This window comes from Ochotona curzoniae, unplaced genomic scaffold (assembly GCF_017591425.1).
Source record: "Ochotona curzoniae isolate NIBS_2020 unplaced genomic scaffold, NIBS_Ocur_1.0 contig_21, whole genome shotgun sequence".
NCBI classification, from domain to species: Eukaryota; Metazoa; Chordata; class Mammalia; order Lagomorpha; family Ochotonidae; genus Ochotona; species Ochotona curzoniae.
This window is the reverse complement of record NW_024465322.1, coordinates 5615444-5635795: the sequence shown is the minus strand read 5'-3', so window position 1 is coordinate 5635795 and position 20352 is coordinate 5615444. Positions and strand designations below refer to the sequence as shown.

The following is a 20352-nucleotide window of genomic DNA, read 5'->3' as shown; positions in this document are numbered from 1 at the left end:
GGTGCATAGATCTCTCAAGGCCCTTGAAATTTAACTGGAACTCTTGGCTGGGCGTTCTCCAAATCTCTGACACTTTGGGCTCTTGAGGCAGCCTCTGGGATCTCCGAGAGGAGGCAGAGACAGAACAGGAGCTGCTGGGACAGAAGGGAGAACTGCTGGGAGCATGTGCGAGCTCTGGAGGTGGCCCAGACGCTTCCCCTCACCTTCAGTTAATTCCCACGTGGAGGTATGGGCACATGTACCCTTGGAGATGGGCACCGTCTGTGGTCAGCCGAGTGGGCACTGAGAAGGGTGGTCAGGGCACAAGGCTTGGGGTATTGCATGATCCCTAGGGGGTGGGAAGATGCTGAAGGGGCAACTGGCCTGGGTAGAGAATGACTGGGACACTTAGGAAGCACGTGGTCTTGGAACTCAAGGAAGCAAGGGTTTGGAGGCTGGCAGGGAGAAGGTGCGGCCCCCTCCCTGCTTCTCCCCTGCCTTCCACTGCAGCTGTGCCCGCCTCCCCATGCCCTGGGCCTGCCAGCCTCTGCACAGGAGTTAATATTTAGACAGTGGAGGGGCACCCCTGGCGCTCCCAGGCTCTGGTAGGTCAGTGCACAGGGCGGGTCCAGGGGGCACTGGAGTGAGACCGAGAGAGAGGTGGACAAGAGAAGCTTGTGATGTGTGTCCTGGGGGGAAGATCAGGGCCTGCTCAGGACGCTGGCGCCCAGTGACCTTGGCTGGGGATGGGAACCTGAGACCCCTGCCTGCCTGCCTGCCTGCCTGCCTGCCGTGGACACAAGCACTCAGGGCTTCAGAAGGTAAGCCAGCGGGCAGGTGGGCAGGTGTGTGTATGTGTGTAGTGCGGTAGTGTAGTGTAGGGCTGGGGAAGCTGGCCTGTGGTCATCCCAGCCTGACTTGGGAACAGGGCGCCCTTCAGTTCAGCTAGGGGCACCAAAGGCTTGTGCGGTGCCCTGGGTGCAGGGCACAAATGGGCAGGCCAGGGGAAGGAGGATATAATGGCCCTGTTGCAGCCTCTTGGCTGCGCTGAGGAATGTGCATGAAACCGGTGCCCCAGGATCCCTTGCACTAGAGTGACCTTGGCAACTGGCACTCCTTGGGTCGACAGAGGGAGCCCTAACTCTGCAATGTCCCTGGGGTTCAGGTCCCCACTGGCTGGACAGGCCACAGACGGCTGCCCATAGTGGGTGACCAGCATGAGTTCCCGGGAGGGACTCAACTTGGGGTTCAGCAGCTAGCAGGGAGCTAGCCCAGGATCTGGCTTTTCTCCAGGTCCAGGAGACTAAGGATTTGGGTGGGGGCTGGGAGGAATGGAGACGGGGTAACTTCCCATCCAGGGGTGGTCTTTAGCGCTCCCTTGCCTGCCACCCATGCAGGGGACTAATCTTCCCAGAGCCGAGTGTCCCTGAGTTAGGGTTCTCCTCACCCTAAGGAACCCCAGAGGGAACAAGGGAGGGGAGATTCACCTTGCCCGGGCTTCCGGAAACCTTGCTCAGCCCAAGAAGCTCCCATCAGGCAGTCTTCTTCCATCACTGGGGAGCAGGCAGTGGGAGCCACGTTTCCTCTTCCCCGCCCCTGCCGGAGCCCCGGCCGGGCTGCTGGTGGGTTGTCTTAGCAACGGGAGGCGGGGAGGAGATACAGCCGGTGATGGAGGTGTTTGTCGCCAGGGAGGCTGCTGCGCTCCTGCCGCAGGCCCCGGGCCCCTGAAGGTACCGCGTGAATCGCCCCCTCTCCCCACTCCGCTCTGCCCTCTCCCGTGGGCCCCTCCCCCTCACTGCCCCACTCCCCCACCCCCATCTTCGCTCTGTCCTCCCCGCCCAGGGTTTAGGACCCACCTCGTTCCAGTCTTTCCCAGCGGCAGGCTCATTCCAGCCAGCCTCTGGGGGCCCTTGCACCGGAAGCCATATCTCTTGGGGTGGGGTCTGGTGGGGGAGGGTTAGACAAGCCAGCAGCTGGTGGTCGGGAAATCAGGGACCATACAGGCAGGGGTGGGATACACAAGTCCTTGGTGCTTGCCCTTGTCCTTCCCCCAACACCTAGCCACTGTGGCGGTGGCGGCGGACTGGGAAATGGATAGCTGGGGGACTGTATGTAATAGGGGCCTCTGGCCTCTGGCAGACCCCGATGCCAGGTTAGTAGGGTGGGGCTGGAGGAGATAAAAGGCAGGAACGAGACTGGGCAGAGCTGGCAGCGCTGACACAGCGAGCACCCCTCCCCTTCCCCCCTCGCACCAGCCTTTCCCTGCGAGGTGATTCTGGGGATTCTGACGCTGCCTTGGCGGGCGCAGCCTGCTTTGCACTCCGGCGGCGCTCGGCTTCGCCGCTCCTGCGTGCGTTCAGGAGCCCACCCTGGAGGTGGCAAGGCTGCTGCCTGCCCCTCGTGCACGGCACTCCTCTTCTTCCAGAAAGAGACCCTGAGGACACGCACCTGTCCCCACCCCCAACACCCCACCCACTCCTACACTGGTAATTTTCCATTTATACGCCCCAGAGCCCCCTCCCCAGATTCCCCCAGCCACAACTGATGGCATCAGCTGACCGGCTACCGGCAGTGGTTGCTAGGGCGACGGCCAGGCTGCCTAGGTAGGCAAGTCTGCAGCCAGGCAGAGCTGGGTCATGGGGGTCTGGCCCCTGCTACCCTCCCCTGCTTAGGGCACACCCCAAAGGCACTGAGTGACTGACGAGCCTGGGCTGACGGAGGTTCTGCCCCCAAAGCGGCAAGTCACGTTCCCTAGTGCGCTCCTTGCGCCCTAGCCCCCTCCCGGAATGGCGGGGGTGGGTGGTGGACGGTCAGTACTGCTCCTTTTTTTCATGAAACTGCCCTGTGAGGGAAAGCGGGATGCTTCTCATGGCTTCCGCCGTGCCCTATCGCGGTTCCCAGGGGATTCAGGTTACCCAAGTGCTGTTCCAGTCTCCAAGCTCCCGCCAAGGCTACGCCTGGGGTGACCAAGCTGGCACCTGTACCTACTTGCTCCTACCCTCCAATGGGGCAGGGCCCGCCCTCTCCCAGGGGGCCCTGTTGCTGTTGATAAAGATGATGGGGTCCGGGAGAAGCCCATACCCGCCCGGCTCCCCTTAGCTATCCATGGGGCTCCCACCGCCGCCACGCGCCCTCTTCCTGCTGTTTGTGTGCGTGCAGGGAGAGGATGGCCGGCAGATTGTGCTTCGTCATGACGCCGGGTTAATGCTCCTCTTGTCTGAAACTGAGCCGCTGGGGTGGAAAAGAGCTCGCGCATCCCAACCCACGCCCTCCCCCACCCCACCCCACCCCACCCCACCCCGGCCCTCCGGCTCCCAGCCGCTGCCACCACCGCTGGCTGCACGCGCTTCGCTGCCGGAGCTGGGGAGAAGTGTAGGCAGAGCGCGGGGACGCCTGGCCGCGCCCGTGCGCGCGCACCACACCGCCTCCCCACGGCCCTGGCTTGTGGAGAGGAGCAGCAGGCTGAGAGCCCTTGGAGATCAGACCAGCTCCGCTCCTACGCCCGCTCCCACCCTTACCCACCCAAGCCTGCGCGCTTCCTGTTATTTGTGCTCCGTTGGGGGAACGCTCAGCTGGGTTCTTGGAAGAGACGCGGCTGGTTGCACCTAGACTCCTGAGCACCGGGGGTGGGGGCTGGGTCCTCCCCCTGCCCCGCACCACCCCCTGGGGGGGCTCGGGGTATCTGGGCCTCCTGCGTGGGGAAGAGGTAGGTGGCCAGAGGACGGGGAGTAGGAGGATGGGGGCCGTCAGCGCCAGGTTCCCCCTCTGCACAGGCACTTGGGACTGTCCTACCTGCCCGGGGTTGATTTTTATCAAACTGCGCTGTGGTTTGGGGAGGGGCTGCTGGGGTCATGGGATCCATGCAGATGCCTGCTGCCTGCCAAGCTGCCTGCCAAGCTGCCCTGACCTGGGCATCCCAATGCTGGGCCCTGAGAATAAAGGGTGGAGGAAGCCACTGTCTCCCTCCCTCCCATCAGGCTGCCGGACACTGGAGGCCGCGGCGGAGGGAGGGGGGGCCCTGTTTTGGGCTCTGTTGATGTGCTGCCATGGCTGGGGCAAAGTAGGCCCACATGGTGCCCGGAAGGGGGTGTCTGGGGCTCCCTGACCCTGGCTGTGCCCTTCCTGTGCTCCCCCACCCCCAGCCTGGTTACCAGGTTATGAGAATCAGGGGAGCTGCACTAGGAGGCAGGCTGCGGAGCTGTGAAATGAGAGGGCAGGGGTGCCAGGACAGGTGAGGCCTGTGTGCGTGTGTGTGGCCACGTGTCCCACGTGGGGGCAAGTGCTGGCACCTGCTCTGGGTCCCAAGGAGGAGCGCTTGGTACGTGGGTGGGTGCCAGTGGGCGTTTCTACAGCAGCAGAGCATGTCATGGTGTGGGGGGCCTCGCTGGGAGAGTGGGGGTGTGATGTGGCCACAGGACAGGCTGTGGGGTGTCCCGTGTGCAGCTGTGTGTATGAGGGCTGCGCACACCTGGGAGTCTTGTTCTGTCGACAGCAGCTGCCGGCAAGCGCCTGGGTCAGCAGCCCCACCTCTGGGTGGGTGGGTAGCTGTCTGTTCAGTTCCTCTCGGAGCTGCTGAGTGGAAGATGCAAGTCCCTTCCATCAACACGGGCCACACAACCAGCTGTAAATACAGACTTGGAGCAGGTGGGCCCTGGGCTGGCTGATCCCTGCTGGGTCCTGAGCAGGAGGCCTGGCCCTAGCTCACAGAACAGGGGTGGAAAACCAGGAGAGGAGTTAGGGAAGGCAGGGAAGAGGAGGGGGAGCAACCTGGCTTGGCAAAGGGGTGACCCCATTGGTCCAGCCCCACCCACCCCCCACACACACACAGCCCTGCCCTGCCCCAGCCCCACCCACCTCACTCCTCTCCACCCTAGGATGCTGTTTTTGGGAACTGGTGACCTAGCTTGGATCCTGCCTTTATTTCTGGCTTTGAGTTGTTGCTACAGTAACTGCGGGGGTGTGGCTGGGTGGGAGGGAGACTGAGAAAGAGAGAGGAAAGGAGAAGGGAAAGCAGGAAGAATCTAGAGAAAGACAGGGGAGGAGGTGGCCAGGCTTGTGAACGAGGGGGAGGGAACACTGGGCAGAGTGCGCCCTGAGCTCAGACCCGCTTACAGCCTGCCACCTTGCCAGCTCCCCAGCCCCCACTAGAGGTGAGATCTGGTGACATAGGGCCAGGATGCCTCCCTCTGGCAGGATTAGCCCTCAGGGTCACCCGGGCCCCTGGTTCAGGCTGAAGTAGCCTGGGGACCGGTGGACAGATCTGGGAGGAACTGCTGCCTTGTGGGGCCTTTGGCAAGTTAATCTCGCCACGGATCTTGTCTTCGTCTCTAAAGCAGGAAGGCTGACAGAACATGTGAGATTGTCCCTATCATGACAGGCACTGCCCAAGGCTGCCAGGCTGCCCTGTGCAGGAAGGCAAAGTCAGGAGGAATCTTTACCTGGGTCCAGGGCCGTGTGGTGATGGGTGTGGATGGGCACCAGGCGGAAGGTCCCTGTGGGCGGGTCTTATCGCACCATCCCTGCAGGCTGCAGTTGCCTTGGAGATGCAAGGGTGGGTGGTGTGAGGTGGGGCTGGGCTGGTGGCTCAGATAAGGCAGGGGGTTGGGGTGGGACTGAGATGGGGGGGGAGGGAAGCTGTGCCCCGTGTCTGCCTGGAGCCAGGAGTGTCTTCCGCCACCTGGGCTTGCCTTCCGCCCCCCATGGCGTTTTTGTTTTCCTTCTGTCCTTTCCGCCCTTCCTGCTGCAGCCTGCCCTTTGGGTCTGTGTCCACAGAGGTCATTTAGGGCCTTGGGAGCTCACGGCACGGTTGGAGTGTGCGTGGATGAGAGGGGCAGACCCGGAACAGGTGCAGCAACAGTGCTGTGGGGGCGGGGCCGTCTGTGGGTGTAGACAGCTTTCTGGCATAGTGTGATTTAAAAGAAGAATCTTCCCCACCTCTCTCTCCTTCTCTCTGTCTCTGACCACACACATACATTCACTCTTCTACTCCAATAGCCTGAAATTCTAGCAGTAAGAACTTGATTCTGTAAGGCTAGTCCTACATGACCTCGCAAGGGTCGGAAACACACTTTGTGTGCGCTGAATATTTAAAACTTTTGTTTGAGAGGCATAGAGAAAGCCACACAGGATGAGAGATCTTCTATCTACTGCTTCACTTCCCCCAAATGCCCCCCACCCAAGTCTGGTAGCTGGGGCTCGGCCAGGCTGAATGAAGCAGGGAGCCAGGAATTCCATCTGGGTCTCCCATGTGGGTGGCACGGGCCCAGGCGCTTGAGCCGTCATGTGCTGCCTGCCTCCAGGTGCACATTTTTAGGAAATTGGAATCCTCGAGCTCCAATTTGGGATTGGGGGCTTTGCCAAGCTCCATAGCTCAGCTAGACACCCACCCCTGCTGTGACTATAGACAGGCCATGAGACCAGGGAGAAATGAAGACGTTCCTGGAGATGCTGGGGGAAAGAGAGACAAAGCAGTGTACAGGCAGGGAGATGGAGGCCTGAGCCAGGCTCCCTGCACGGAGCTGATGCTGACAGGCCACAAGAGCTTGGTGTGCACATGAACAGGTGCATAAAAGGAGCTTGGGGACAGGACAGAGAAGCTCGGAGCTGCTTCTGGGTTTCCCATGTGGATGCAAGGTCACAAGGGCTTGGGCCACCCTCTGCTGCTTTCCCAGGCCATTAGCAGGGAGTTAGATCAGAAGTGGAGCAGATGGGAGCTTAATAATTTGTCCAAGCCTGGTTATTTTTTCCAAGTCTCGTTGGGGATAGTAGCTGCTGCTCAGACATGATTTTAAATCCCATTCCAGGTGGCTGTGCAGAAGCCTAGCGTTTGTACACACACGTGAGTGTGGGTCTTTTGCCAAATAATGGTTATTTTATTTATTTACTTGAAAGCCCAGAAGAGACGAAATATCTTTTACTTGCTGGTTCACTGTTCAAATAGAACAGCCAGGGCTGAGCTCAGTCAAAGCCCAGGGACCCAGAACTTCATCCAGGGCCTCCCTCTCTGAGAGGCAGTAAACACGAAATACTGGAGCCAGCACCTGTTGCTTCCCGGGCCACTTGCATTTTGGCAGGAAGGTGGATCAGAAGCAGAGCCGGGACTTGAACTCAGGCAATCTGTATCAATTTGCAGGTGTCCCAGCTGTGTCGTAACTGCTCAGCCACGTGCCTGCCATGGGTCCTCCTGGATGACCCCATATACCTATGATGAGTTTCGCTCTGAACTCCCCACCCCAACGCCCTGATCTGGCAGCCATTACTCAGGCCATTGTCCTACTCCGAGAGGGGGTGACATCAGCACCAAGCTCAGCAGACACTTGGGCACTTTTTCTTCCTTTCTTTATAGATTTATGTGTTTTTATTGGAAAGGCAGATATACAGAGAAAGAGTCAGAAAGATCTTCTGTCTGCTGATTCAATCCCCAAGCAGCCGCAATGGCTAGAGCTGAGCTGATCCGAAGCCAGGAGCCAGGAACTTCTGTGTCTCCCACGCAGGTGCAGGGTCCCAAGCCTTTGGGCCATCCCCCACTTCTTGCCCAGGCCACAGGCAGGGAGCTAGATGGGAAGTCGGGCTGCTGGGATTAGAACTGGCACCCATATGGGATCCCAGTGAAGGCAAGGTGAGGACTTCAACCACTAGGCTACCACACTGGACCCTGCACTTTGTTTCTAAAGGGATCCAGTCCCTTCCTCCTCCCTTGGCAGTCTCCTACCTCCAGGAAAAGGGACACCCCATCTCTGTTTTCAGCCTCACCCCTCCTCCAGCCTCCTGTTCATTCTATTCACCTGTCTCCTAAGGTGAGTTCCAACCTGACTTGTGCTATGGCCACACACACTGCCACCTGCCCCACCTCAGGCTTGGCACCTGCTGTCTCTGGGGTCTCTTCCATGTGCCCGCTTTCTGTTCCCGCCCCCATTGCCCCCCAGCCTGAGCACCTTGCACCCTCTGCCTAACTGATTGGTCTCAAGCGGCAGCTACATCTGAGCAATGGATTCCGAAGAATTCTTAATCTTCAATGGCCTCCATTGCCCACAGAACCCCACCTTGCCCTCGGCTGGGCCCCCTCATCCCACTCCAAACGCATGTCTGCCTCCACCCACCCCCCTACGCCACGACTCAGCCTTATCTGCCATTCCCCAGACACATCCCAAGTGTCCCCATGTTGTGCTCGCTTCGGCAGCACATATACCAAGTGTGCCCTCTTCCCCACCCTCCCCATGCCCACCGCTTTATCCATTGAGAAGCCCTTTTTGGAGGCAAAACACATGAAACCTGTATCCTCTGTGGGTGCCAGTTCAAGTCCCAGCTGCTCCACTTCCCGTCCAGCTGTCTGCTCATGAGCCTGTGACGGCAGTGGAAGATGGCCCAAGTGCCTGGGCCCCAGCACCCATGCAGGAGACCCCCATGGAGCTCCCGGCTTCAGCCTGGCTTCGCCTCCCTGCTGTTGTGGCCCTTTGGGGAGTGAGCCAGTTGGAGGGAGATCTTTGTCTCGTCTCCTCTCCTCCCTCGCTCCTTTTTGTTGTTGTTGTTTTTGCTGGAACTTTGCCTTTCAGGTAAACCTTTAAGCAAAAAGACGCTCTTTTTCCATAGACTATGACTGCAACTGGGGTATGCCTCAGATGTCGCCCCCAAATCCCACCTGTGCCGCCTCCCCTGTCTCCGTGGCCCCTGCAGCCGTCTGTCCTATCTTATCAGCACATGGCAGTGTGTGGCTTGGTCTGGCATGGGTGCTGCCCCCAGTTGGCCTATGCTGTCGGAGGCTGTTCCAAAAGCTTCTCTTGGACGGATAACGCAGTAGGTGACTGAGGCGGCAGGAGGGACGTAGGTCGCAGGGAGTAAGCAGGTTTGACAGCAGCAAAGTAAAGACAGGGATGGGAGAGAGCGAGCCACTCGGCCCACACCCGGACACCTTTTGAGCAGCACAGCACAAGGAGTGGTGACTTGCAAAACAAGTGGAGTCTGCCACGGCACCAGACTCCCCGTGGGACTCTGATGGCCACGGTCTCGCTGAGGGGCTCGGATTCCAAAAATCCTGGAGAAACCAGATGACCCTCCGGTCTCGCTGCCGCCCCCCCGTCCTCCCGCCCCCGCCCCCACCGCAGTGCAGCAGTAGACACAGAGTGATGCTAGGGGCAAAGGTGCTGGCATGCGCTCCCCTCTACCCCTGGGGCCTCCTCCATCAACTGGTTGCCCATATGGGATGCCAGTGCCACAGGCTGAGGATCAACGTGCTATGCCACCGCCTCGATCCCAAGGAGATCTTTTATTCACTGATTTCACTTGTCACAACAGCCGGACAAGACCATCGAAAGCCAGGAGCCAGGAACCCCACCTGGCTCCCTATTGCCTTCCCAGGTGCGTTAGCAGGTGGCTGCTCAACCTACTGTGCCACAGTGCTGGTCCAGCCCTTAATATACTTATTTTTTTCCTTTTTTAATGTTACCATTTGAGAAACAGATTTCCTGTCTTGCTGGTTCATTTCCCAAACATCAAATTAAGGCCCAGGGAGCTGAGATCTCCGTTCAGGTTGGCAAGTGCCTTCCCAGGTCTCCTATAGCAAGCAACGAATCAGGAGCTGGAACAGGTTCTGGAGTCCAGGCATTCTGATATGCGTGGGGTGCGGGCATCCTTTGAGATGTATTTATTTAATGCCTGCCTAAGGGACTGCAGGCACAGCAGCTCCGGGGCGGCCTGTCTAGGAGGACCCGGCAAGAGCTTGGTGGGAGCCAGGCTGTGCCAAGGGCGTGATGGCAGGACAGGGAGGCCGTGTGTGAGCTGCCCCAGGCTTGCTTCCTCCCTCGTCCAGGTCTGACTCGGTGTGTGCTGGGTTTGCTGGCCTGGGCAGGGCGGGGGCAGCGCAGGTGTGGCCTCGCAGGGGCAGGGCCCGCAATAGCAGCGTCAATGGGAAGTGACCGACCCCTGCCGTCATTTCCCTTGCCGCCGGACAATGGCTTGTTGCCTTGCCTGCGGCACGCCTGCACACTCACTTGGGGGCTGCCTGGGGAGCTCCGGGACCCCACCCCCACCCTCCCCTTCTAGAACCCCGACTTCCCTTTTCCCTCCAGACCCGGCCTGGACCACATTCGCCAAGGGATGAGGACGCTACGTCCAGCTGGGACTCCCGTGGTGCACCGTGGTGCTTGACGCCTCGCCTCATTCTCTCCCGGGGACCGCGCGCAGGGAGCGCCATCAGTAACCCCGCCTGGTGAGCGCGCACCTGCTGCATGGAACGGCTACAGAAGGTGCGTAGGGGGCTGGAGGATTGCAGGGCACTGCACCGGCCCCCAAGAAAGCGGGCGACGTCTGGGGGAAGGGTGGGGAGGTTGGCGCAGGAGTCGAGGGCGCCACCTAGCCTAGGGTAGACCCCGCACCCACACGCACACAAACACCCACATGCCCACGCGCCCGCCTTCTCGCTCTCCCCAGCAACCACTTACCTCCCCCGGGAGCGTGAGCTCCTCCCGCGACTCCAGTGTGCCCGGCTCTCCCTCCACCATCGTGGTGAGTAACCCCTGGCGAGACCAGCAGCAGCTGCAGGTGGGAGTGAGGGGGAGGGGCAGGACACCTGCCGGTGCCAGCTAGAAGAGACGCCCCAGATGTAGAGAAGGTCCCCTCTGCACAATTCGCTTCTGCTAGGCTCTTTCTGTCTCCTTGGACACCCAAAGGGCTTAGGCCAGAGGAGTGACCGCTTAGAAGGTCTTACTGTCTGGAAGCCTGGGTTGCCCAAGCCAGGCCAGCCTGGACCTCAGATGGATCCTGGCTGTTTATTCCACTTGTGCTGTCTTCCACCCCTCCCCGCACCAGACCAAGATGGACAATCAGGTGCTGGGCTACAAGGACCTGGCGGCCATCCCCAAGGACAAGGCCATCCTGGACATCGAGCGGCCTGACCTCATGATCTACGAGCCGCATTTCACCTACTCCCTCCTGGAACACGTGGAACTGCCCAGGAGCCGCGAGGTGCGCGGGGAGTGGGTGGAATCCCCATGGGCCCTTCCTCTTGTTTATCTGTTGGCTCAGTGCGTCTCCCCTACACCCCCTGCCCCCCTCCGACCCTGCTAGCCACAGCCAGGAGCCCAGGACCACCTCGCCTGCCCCCTCCCACAGTGCACACTAACTTTGAGCCCTAGCACTGGAAGCAGAGGCAGGACTCGAACCCAGGCCTTCTGATGTGGAATGCAGGTGTCTCCAGCGATGGCTTAACCATTGCACCACATGCCTACCCTTTTCAAAAATAAATTTATTTACTTATTTATTTATTTGAAAGGCAGAGTTAGAAAGACAAGACAGATCTTCCATCCCTTGGGTAGCTCCCCCACATGGCTTCAATGGGTGGAGCCAGGAACCCATCCTTATCTCCCACATGGATGCAGGGTCCCAAGAACCTGGACCATCCTCTGCTGCTTTCCCAGTCCACTAGCAGAGCTGGATTGGAAGTGGGGCAGTTGGATTGCACCCATATGGGATGCCAGCATTGCAGAAGGTGGCTTAGCTTGCTATGCCACAGTGCCAGGAGGGTGTGACTTTCAGAGCCCCAAGTGACTGTGTTTGCCTCCTAACCATGCCAGCGGCTCAGTGTATAATCTTGGGGGGGGAGGGAGCCACTTGACCTTTCTGTGCCTCTATTTCTGCATCTGTAAAATGGGCCCAGAGAATTAGCTGCCACTGTGCCAGTCCCAAATGCCTACCCTTTTTGAAAAATATCTTTATTTATTAGAAAGGCAGAGCTAGTAAGTTATCTTCCATCTGCTGGCTCACTCCTGAAATGGCTGCAGTGGCCATAGGTGGGTAGATCTAAAGCCAGTAGTCTGGGGATTTTCTGGGTCTCCCATATGGGTACCGGAGTCCAAGGGCGTAAGCCATCCTCTGCTGCTTTCCCAGACCATCAGCAGGGGACTGGATTGGATGTGGGACAGTTGGGACACCCACCAGCACTCGTATGGGATGCTGGTATTATAGGAGACGGCTTAGCCTGATAGGCCATGGTGCTGGCCACATGCCTGCCCTTCTGAGTTGGCTTTCTTGGAGCCCCAGCAATGCAAGAACCCACCAGTCAACCAACGCACTGTACATGGAGGATGGTCAGTGGGTCTGGCACGTGGAGAGCTGAGGTGGCTCTCAGCGAGACATGGCCATAGCACCTGGAAGGGGAATGCAACGGGCAGGAAGAGCCAGACCTCCTAAGCTGTGTGATGTGGTGGGCTCCGTGTCCCCTCCACCCTGGAGGACAGTCCGGGGCATGAGATCAACACCTAGCAGGTGCTTGTCACCTGCACTGAGGGACAGGGTCCCCCCCCCCCCCCAGTCACAGGCCGGTTTCTTTGTCTCCTAGGCCCTGAGGTTAGGGCTGCCCCCACACTACACACACACACCCATGAGGCTTCCCTTGGCTTTGGGCTGCCAGGCACCTTCTCCTAGGCCCATGTGCTTCCTCTTGCTTCTGGCAAGATCTGGGACTTCACCCAAGATGGACTGGGAAGCGGGGGGGGGCGGGGGTCAGCCTGGGAGCCAGCAAGGGTCCGAGAGACAGGGTGATGGGGGCAGGGGGTGCTCCTGGCGAGGAGAGGCTGGGCTGGGGTGGAAGGGTTCTTTGGTGGCTGCAGGAATGATAGAATCCCTCCCCCGCACCCCCGCACCGCTGTGGCTCTGATCAGCCCTCACATCTCCCTCCACAGCGCTCACTGTCGCCCAAGTCCACGTCGCCGCCGCCCTCCCCAGAGGTGAGTCTACCCCATGCACCTGCAACTGGCCCAGCTCTGTGCCCATGCCCCCCGCCACTCCACACCTCTGCCACATGTTCAAGCTATGCTGTGCAAAGGCCAGGGGGTCACTAGAGTCAGAGGGCCGCACTGGGCCCCCAGGCCAGCTCTGTGTCTCTCTGCCTGTGCAACCCAGAGGCCTGTCAGCAGCCGGAACCCCTGGGTGGGGCGTGGGAGGCATGGCTGCCTGGGCAGGGTAGGGAGAGGTGCCAGCAAGGAGCAGTCGCACCTGTTCCCTGCAGGTGTGGGCCGAGAGCCGGCCTCTGGGATCCTCTCACACGCAGCAACGCCGAGAGCCACCGGGACGCCACGCACCAGCCTGCCCCACTTCCACCACCCTGGTAAGTGAAGCTGTCCTTCTCCCACCCCCTCCCCCCGACCCAGCAGACTGCCTTTGTCATTCTGGAACCCCTCATGGCTGGGCTGTGAGCTTTGCTGGAGCCAGGACCCCAGCCAGGGCTCCTGGCCGCCAGTAGAATGGGTGGGAGGTCCCCCAGTTTCAGGACCTCCCATTTCCTTTTGGGCTTCTGGCATCTGCCTCCTCCCACAGAGACCACCCCCCCAGACTTCAACATCTATAAGAAACCGCCCATCTACAAGCAGAGAGGTGAGGCCCCCCCAGTAGCACATCTACTTCCCACCACATGTTGCCAGCCACGGGAAGCGGGGTGCAGGGGAGTGAGTGACTGTGGCATGGCACCTCCTCTTGGTTCGGCGGGTGGAGGTGAGACCTGGGGCTGTGGTGCCCATCTGCTGACCCCGCCCTTGACCTTGGCAGAGTCCCTGGGAGGCAGCCCTCAGAGCAAGCATCTCATTGAGGACCTCATCATCGAGTCATCCAGGTTCCCTGCTGCCCAGCCCCCCGACCCCAACCAGCCAGCCAAGATCGAGACGGACTACTGGCCATGCCCCCCATCGCTGGCCGTCGTGGGTAGGAGGAGAAACTGGGCGACAGCGGAGAGGCAGCTGGGGAGGCTCCCCCCGCCATCCCTCCGCTACTGCCCCCAACCTCAGCATCTACTCCCAACACCGCCTGCGTGTCTCCTAGAGACGGAATGGAGGAAGCGGAAGGCATCCCGGAGAGGGGCGGAAGAAGAGGAGGAAGAGGAGGAGGATGACTCCGGAGATGAGATGAAGGCTCTCAGGGAGCGGCAGAAGGAAGAACTTAGTAAGGTACCGTCTTGCGCTCCCACTGCAGCCTGGGCCGTTCCGGGTCCTTAGCTAGCCACGGGGGGCATGGCGAAAGACAGAGTGGGAGGATGAGAGCGTGGGCCGCTGCCGGGGTCAAGGGCTGGAGACAGAGCCCCACGGAGCAGCCAGACCCACCACTGCTTCATCTTGGACTCAAAAGAGCTGAATGACCCGGACTGGGGGACCCAACATAGTGACTCAGTTGGCTACATGCTTACCATGCAAGCACCAGCATCCCAAATGAGCACCGGTTCATGTCCCAGCTGCTCTACTTCCCATCCAGCTCCCTGCTGGTGGCCTGGGAAAGCAGTCAGGGACGGCCCACAGCCTTGGGAATTGCACTTGCATTGGAGACCCTGAAGAAGCTCCTGGCTTCAGATTGGCTCAGTTCTGGCCATTGTGGCCATTTGGGGAGTGAACCAGCAGACTAAAGATCTTTCTCTTTGTCTCTCCTCTATGCATTTGTGATAAAAATTAATAAATCTTAAAAAAACAAAGACCATTAGGGAACCATGTTCAGTCCCTCCTTCCCACTCTTCTGCAATTCCCACGGCATTTCCAATTCTGATTTTTAAAAAATATTTATTTTACTTGAAAAACAGAGAGCTTCTGTTCACTGGCTCAACTTTCTAGTGGCCACCGCAGCTATAGCTAAGCAGCTCCAAAGCCAGGAGTTTCTTCTGGGTCTCCCTATGGGATGCTGGCATCGCAGGCAGAGGCTTAGCTTCCTATACCATGGGGCCGGCCTCCAGTCCCCAGTTCTGCACCTGGTAGGGATGAGAGATGAGGATCTGAATGTTGGCACCTACCCCCTCCCTCCCTGCTAGGTGACCTCCAACCTGGGCAAGATGATCTTGAAAGAAGAGATGGAGAAGTCGCTTCCCATCAGGCGGAAGACTCGCTCTCTGCCGGACCGGACGCCCTTCCACAGCTGTAAGTGCCGGGGTGGAGGTGGCCGGGTGGGAGGAGGGGCTCCTTACACTTGCACTTGGCGTCCTCAGCGCACATGGCACTGGCCATGACAGTGCCGGGCATGGAGCAGCAGGCCTTGAGGAAAAACAGTGTTAGCTGAAAAAGAGCCAGCCTGCTTGCTTGGAATTTTTTCTTTTTTAATTGTCTTTCAGAGAACAGGAGGGAGAGCCTTCATGTGCTGCCTCACTGCCCAGGTGGCTGCAACGGTCTGGGCTGTGCCAAACAGAAACCAGAAGCCAGGAGCTTCTTCTGGTCCCCCATGTGGATGTACAGGCCCAAGCACTTGGGCCAGCCTCCTGCTGCTTTCCCAGGCCGTTAGCAGGGACGTAGACTGGAAGCAGAGCAGCTGAATCGGTGTCCGTACGGGATGTTGGCACTGCATTCCAGGCTTCACCCACTGTGACAGCACTGGCCATGGTAGATATTTTGTCTACCTGTTTTCCTTCCCAAAAGCCCTTAAGAGCTGCAGCTAGAGTAGGCTGGAGCCAGGAGCCAGGAACGCACTCGAGGCCTCCCAAGTGGGTGGCAGCGACCTGATGACTTGAACTGTCACCTTCTGCCTTCCCACGGTGTTGGCATTAGCAGGAGGCTCGAACCCAGACCCTCCGCGGTGAGATGCAGGCATTGCAGGCGGCACCTGAACTACTCTGCCAAAAGGCCAGTGCCTTTGGTGATTCTTTTTTTTTAATCTTTTAAGCTTTATTTATTTTTATTGGAAAGGCAGATCAGACTTCATGGAGAGAGAAGAGAGACAGAGAGAAAGATCTTCCACCTGCTGATTCACTCCCCAAATGGCCACAACTGCCAGGGCTGAGCTGACCCGAAGCCAGGAGCCTCTTCCAAATCTCCCATGAGGGTGCGGGGTCCCAAGGCTTTTGGGCCATCCTCTGCTGCTTGCCCAGGCCACACGCAGGGAGCTGGATGGGAAGTGGAGCAGCCAGGATATGGACTGGTGCCCATATGGGATCCCAGTGCTTGCAAGGTGAGGCTGTAGCCACAGAGCCATCGTGCCCGGCTCTGCCTTTGTTGATTCTAACACGGATTCCTGCGTTTGTGTGCAGAGGCCTGTGCTGTTCCAGCTGATGAGCCTGTGCGTTTTGCAGGCTTGTGATGAGGCGCAGTGACTCTGAGAGCCACACTGTCAGAGAGCCGCATTGTAGGAGTCCCAGGGAGTGTGAGAGCCGGCTGTGCTTTGATGCACCTGCAGCAGTCAGGCGCAGCGCAGGTGTGTCCACTTCCTGTGGCGCGTTCGCAACGCCTCGATCACACACAGCGATCGGATAAGCCGGGCATTCTCCACTCACTGTCCCGAAACCCGTGTCGTTCTGTCCACTGGAGCTTGCACACCATGTGTGTTAGAACGTATTAGAATGGTCAGAACCTCTTTGTCGTGTTGAGGCTGCAGAGGCTAAATATGGAAGCAAAAGTGCTGATTGAAGCAGTCGGCAGTGAGCGGTGATGATCCCTGGAAACCAAGGGGATGGGAGACCTGCTCCAGCGCAGAGTCCCAGGGGCCGCGTTCCACGGCACCACAGTCAGTGGAGGCCCGAGGGCAGAGACCCTATTCAAGGCAACAGCTGTGTTACAGCTGTGAGTTTGCACCTGTCTCCGTGGTGAGGGGAGGAAATGACTACTTCTGTATTCCAAAGCCAAGCCTTTAAAATGTTGTGACTAGGGCCCAACGCAGTAGCCTAGCAACTAAAGTCCTCTCTTTGATCCCATATGAGCACCAGTTCTAATCCCAGCAGCCCCGCTTCCCATCCAGCTCCCTGCTTGTGGCTTGGGAAAGCAGTGGAGGACAGGCCAAAGCCTTGGGACCCTGCACGCTTGTGGTAGACCCGGAAGCGGCTCCTGGCACCTGGCTTCGGATAGGCACAGCTCCGACCATTGCAGCCACTTGGGGAGTGAATCATCGGATGGAAGATCTTCCTCTCTGTCCTCCTCTCTGTATATATGACTTTTGAATTTAAAAAAAAATTAAGTAAGTCTTTCAAATAAAATAACGTGCTGTGACTAGATCCTAGCATGCTGGTACAGTGGGTTAAGCTACCATTTCTCATACTGGCATCCCATCTTCGAATACTAGTTCAAGTTTCCTGTTTTCAGTCCAGCTTCCTGCTAAGGGACCTGGGAGCACAGTGCAAGATGGCCCCAAGTGCTCGGGCCCCTGGCATGCATGTGGGAAGCCTGGATGGTGGCTCTCCTGGTTTTAGCTTGACCCAACCTCAAGCTGTTAAAAGCCATCTGGGGAGTAAACCAGCAGACGGATAAAAGTTCTGTCCTCTCTCCCACCTCTAAAAAAAAAAAAGGATAGAATTTGATTAACAGTGTTAGTAAAATTAGAATAATTCAGTCACTTTAAAATTTTAGATTGATTTGTACGAAGTATGCCTCAGAAGACTCATGGAGGGCGCAATGTAGTGGTTCAGTGGGCTGATCCTCCCCTTTCAAGCACTGGGATCCCACGTGGGCACTGGTGTGTGTCCAGCTGCCCCACTTGCCATCCAGCTCCCTGCGTGTGGCCTGGGAAAACAGCAGAGGACGGCCCAAAGCCTTGGCACCCTGCACCTGCATGAGAGATCTGGAAGAAGCTCCAGGCTCCTGGCTTCGGATCAGCTCAGCCCCGGTCGTTGCAGCCACTTGGGGAGTGAACCAGTGGATGGAAGATCTTTCTGTCTTTCCTCTCTCTAAGTCTGTCTTTTCAATAATTTAAAAAAAAAATCTTAAAAAATAAATCAGTGGAAAATGAGATGAAAAAGATAGGTTTATTGTGATTCAAAGACTTGTTTTGAAACCCAGGGAGAGTTACTCCATAAGACACATTTTCTGCAGCAGCAGTTTGAAGGCCCCTGTGGGCATGGCTTTTCAGAACGTTCTCGCACCAAAATCATGTTTCCCTTTGCTGTCGTCACGAATGACTTCTGCCCGACAGCCGCATACGGCTGTGGCACGTGGCGCAGTCGGGCGCGGAAGGAGCCGTGAATTCAGCGCGTTAACTTATAGTTAGTGACGCCCGCCCGTGTCAGGTGGCAAGGGAGTCCTCGAGGGTCTCCCCCGAGCCCTGCTGGTGCCAGGTAGGGGATAGGGGCTGACCCACCCAGGGTCTCTTGCTCTGTCTTGCAGCTTTGCACCCAGGAACATCCAAGTCCTCCTCTCTGCCTGCTTACGGCAGGACCACCCTCAGCCGGGTAAGGTCTGCCTCGGGACCGGAGATTCTGAGAGCATTGTGCATGGTGGGGTGCGGGGGGAGGCTTCTGAGTGCTGGGGGGAGCCTTAAAGCCAAGGGGACCAGCTTGGGGGGTCCTCCTCAGCCTCTTCTGATCCGCCCCCCAATGTCCTCCGCCAGCTACAGTCCACAGACTTCAGTCCCTCGGAGAGTGATTCTGGAAGCTCAGGTGAGCCCCTGCGTCCTTGGTGAAGGGATGTGGGCAGGGTAGAGGGAGGGGCAGGGCAGCGCCCGGGTAGGGGGCGCAGGCCTCTGAGCCCTGACCCTTCTCTCCGCAGGCCTGCAGGTGAGCACCGTCTGATGGAGCCGAAGGCCAAGGAGCACCTTACAGCTAGGGCCAGGCAGCTGCTGGAGGCTGGAGGTGGCGGCGGGCAGGTGGGGTAGTGGGGCCACCACGTTGCCTGGGGAAGACACTTGGAGAAAGAAAGAGCCCGGGTAAGGCTGGGCAGGTCTCCCTGCCCGCTCTGGCTCACTGCGGCTTTGGTCTCCCTAGAACGGAGAGGGCCAGAGGGGGAGGATGGACCGGGGGAACTCCCTGCCCTGTGTACTGGAGCAGAAGGTGAGGGGCAGGGGACCCCCGCTGCCTGGAGAGCGTGGGGGTGGGCGCGGCCGGGGCCATGCCCGCGGAGCCCAATGCACTCGGCGGTGGGGGCCTCCTGGAGTCGGTGATTGGCAGGGCTGGGGTGGGGGACAGGGATGGCAACATGGCATGAACCCCGGTGGCCTCTGCAGGGTGAGGAGGAAGGGGTGGGTTTTGGTGTCCGGCTAAGGTGGTCCCCTGCTCCCCCCCACCCCACCCAGATCTACCCCTATGAAATGCTGATGGTGACCAACAGAGGGCGCACCAAGCTGCCTCCCGGGGTGGATCGCATGCGGCTTGAGGTATGCAGGGATGAAGCGGGTGGGTGGGCTCTGGGCTGTCACCACGTGGTGGTCGTGGGAAGAGAGAGCTGGGGTGTGTTGCCAGGGCCACCCACTTCCCCTCCGCTCCCGCAGAGGCACCTATCGGCCGAGGATTTTTCCAGAGTCTTCGCCATGTCTCCCGAGGAGTTCGGCAAGCTGGCCCTGTGGAAGCGCAATGAGCTCAAGAAGAAGGCCTCGCTCTTCTGACCGTCCCTCTCGGCGCCCCTGCTTCCCCTTCTGTGGCCGACCCCTCCCTACTGCTGCAGGGCTCTGGAGCGGGGCGGGTGGGGGCACAGGGGAAGCGGAAAGCCAAATCAGCCTCCTCTTGACTTGGAGCTGCGAGCACTGGGAAGTGGGGGCCCACGGGTGCTAGGCAGCCGTGGCTTTGGTTCCCAAGAGGAGTTGAGGGAGGCTGGGGGCCACCTTTCCTTCTCCGCGGTCCTTCCTCGCTGTCCATCCAGGTCCAGACAAGCAGGGTACAACTCCGTACTCTGTCGCTGCCCCCAACTCCAACATGAGGGTCCCCAGAGGAGGCCAGGAGGATGAAGGAAGGGGGCCAGGTGTGCCAGCCAGCTGCCTGGAGCAGGGCCCAGTAGGACACTTTTGGCCAACAGGGAGGGCTCACTTCTCTCTCTCTCTCTCTCTCCCCTTTCCACGCGCGGAGCTCAGCTCTGCGGGACCCTGCCTGCCAGAGCTGGGGGCAGGTGGAGAGCAATGCACTGGCATTCCAGGCACTGTCCTGTCCTCCACTTGCAACCCCCGAGCTTCCAAGCCTCTGGCTGCAGACCCGGCTTCCCCGAGTGGAGACACCGTCTACCCAGAGCATCCCCTCGCTGCTAGCACAGTGAGCTAGGACCCACTCCCATCGCCTGCCCCGGACGACTCCGTCTCCTGGCAGCCAGAGTCCCCCCGCCCCCGGGAGTAGGTGCCAGCGGAACCTTGGCCTGCTGCTTGCCTTGGTGGGGGTTTAACATGCCAGGCTGGGTGGGTCCCTTCTGAGGGTCCTGGCCGCCAGGGCCCACCGCCACTCCCAGGCGCCCCCTCCTCCTCCACTGCGCTCTCTAAAGAATGTAATTTATTGGGGCACCCCCCGGCTGCTCTCCGCACCTCACTTTTGTGCCCTACCCACTCACACTCCGGCTTTCTCTCCAGATCGTACGTGTATATATAATTATATATATATATATAATATATATTTTCACCCAGGTCTGGCTTTGGTTCGTGCCCAGATCCTGGCTGTTCCCTCTCCACTGCGTGTGTGACACTGCTGGCACGGGGACTGACTGTCTGCTTGGAATTAAAAGGTTGCATTGGGTCCCTAAA

The 20352-nt window shown here is 59.1% G+C and overlaps 2 protein-coding genes and 1 long non-coding RNA gene across 3 annotated transcripts in view; 2 read left to right on the top strand and 1 right to left on the bottom strand.

The window, feature by feature from the left end:
- Nucleotides 1-1985, bottom strand: part of LOC121150407 — a 13980-nt gene extending 11995 nt beyond the window's left edge. Inside the window, exons 1-2 of the long non-coding RNA XR_005882965.1 lie at nucleotides 1836-1985; nucleotides 1467-1610 (exon numbers count right to left, since the gene is read on the bottom strand). This is a non-coding gene — a long non-coding RNA (uncharacterized LOC121150407). The remainder of the gene's footprint in view (nucleotides 1-1466; nucleotides 1611-1835) is intronic.
- The window catches only part of FGF17 (fibroblast growth factor 17), a 17677-nt gene extending 7933 nt beyond the window's left edge, over nucleotides 1-9744 (top strand). Inside the window, exon 5 of the mRNA XM_040971283.1 lies at nucleotides 9733-9744. Within this exon, the coding sequence (XP_040827217.1) occupies nucleotide 9733 (1 nt within the window). The 3' untranslated portion in view covers nucleotides 9734-9744. The remainder of the gene's footprint in view (nucleotides 1-9732) is intronic.
- Nucleotides 1632-20352, top strand: DMTN (dematin actin binding protein). Its single transcript, XM_040971282.1, is given in 17 exon segments — nucleotides 1632-1709; nucleotides 10044-10220; nucleotides 10405-10479; nucleotides 10783-10938; nucleotides 12654-12698; nucleotides 12980-12995; nucleotides 12998-13078; nucleotides 13288-13344; nucleotides 13516-13668; nucleotides 13786-13910; nucleotides 14756-14861; nucleotides 18024-18088; nucleotides 18247-18295; nucleotides 18405-18412; nucleotides 18620-18685; nucleotides 18928-19008; nucleotides 19123-20352. Coding segments are annotated over 16 exon segments (1215 nt in total). The 5' UTR covers nucleotides 1632-1709; nucleotides 10044-10202; the 3' UTR covers nucleotides 19237-20352.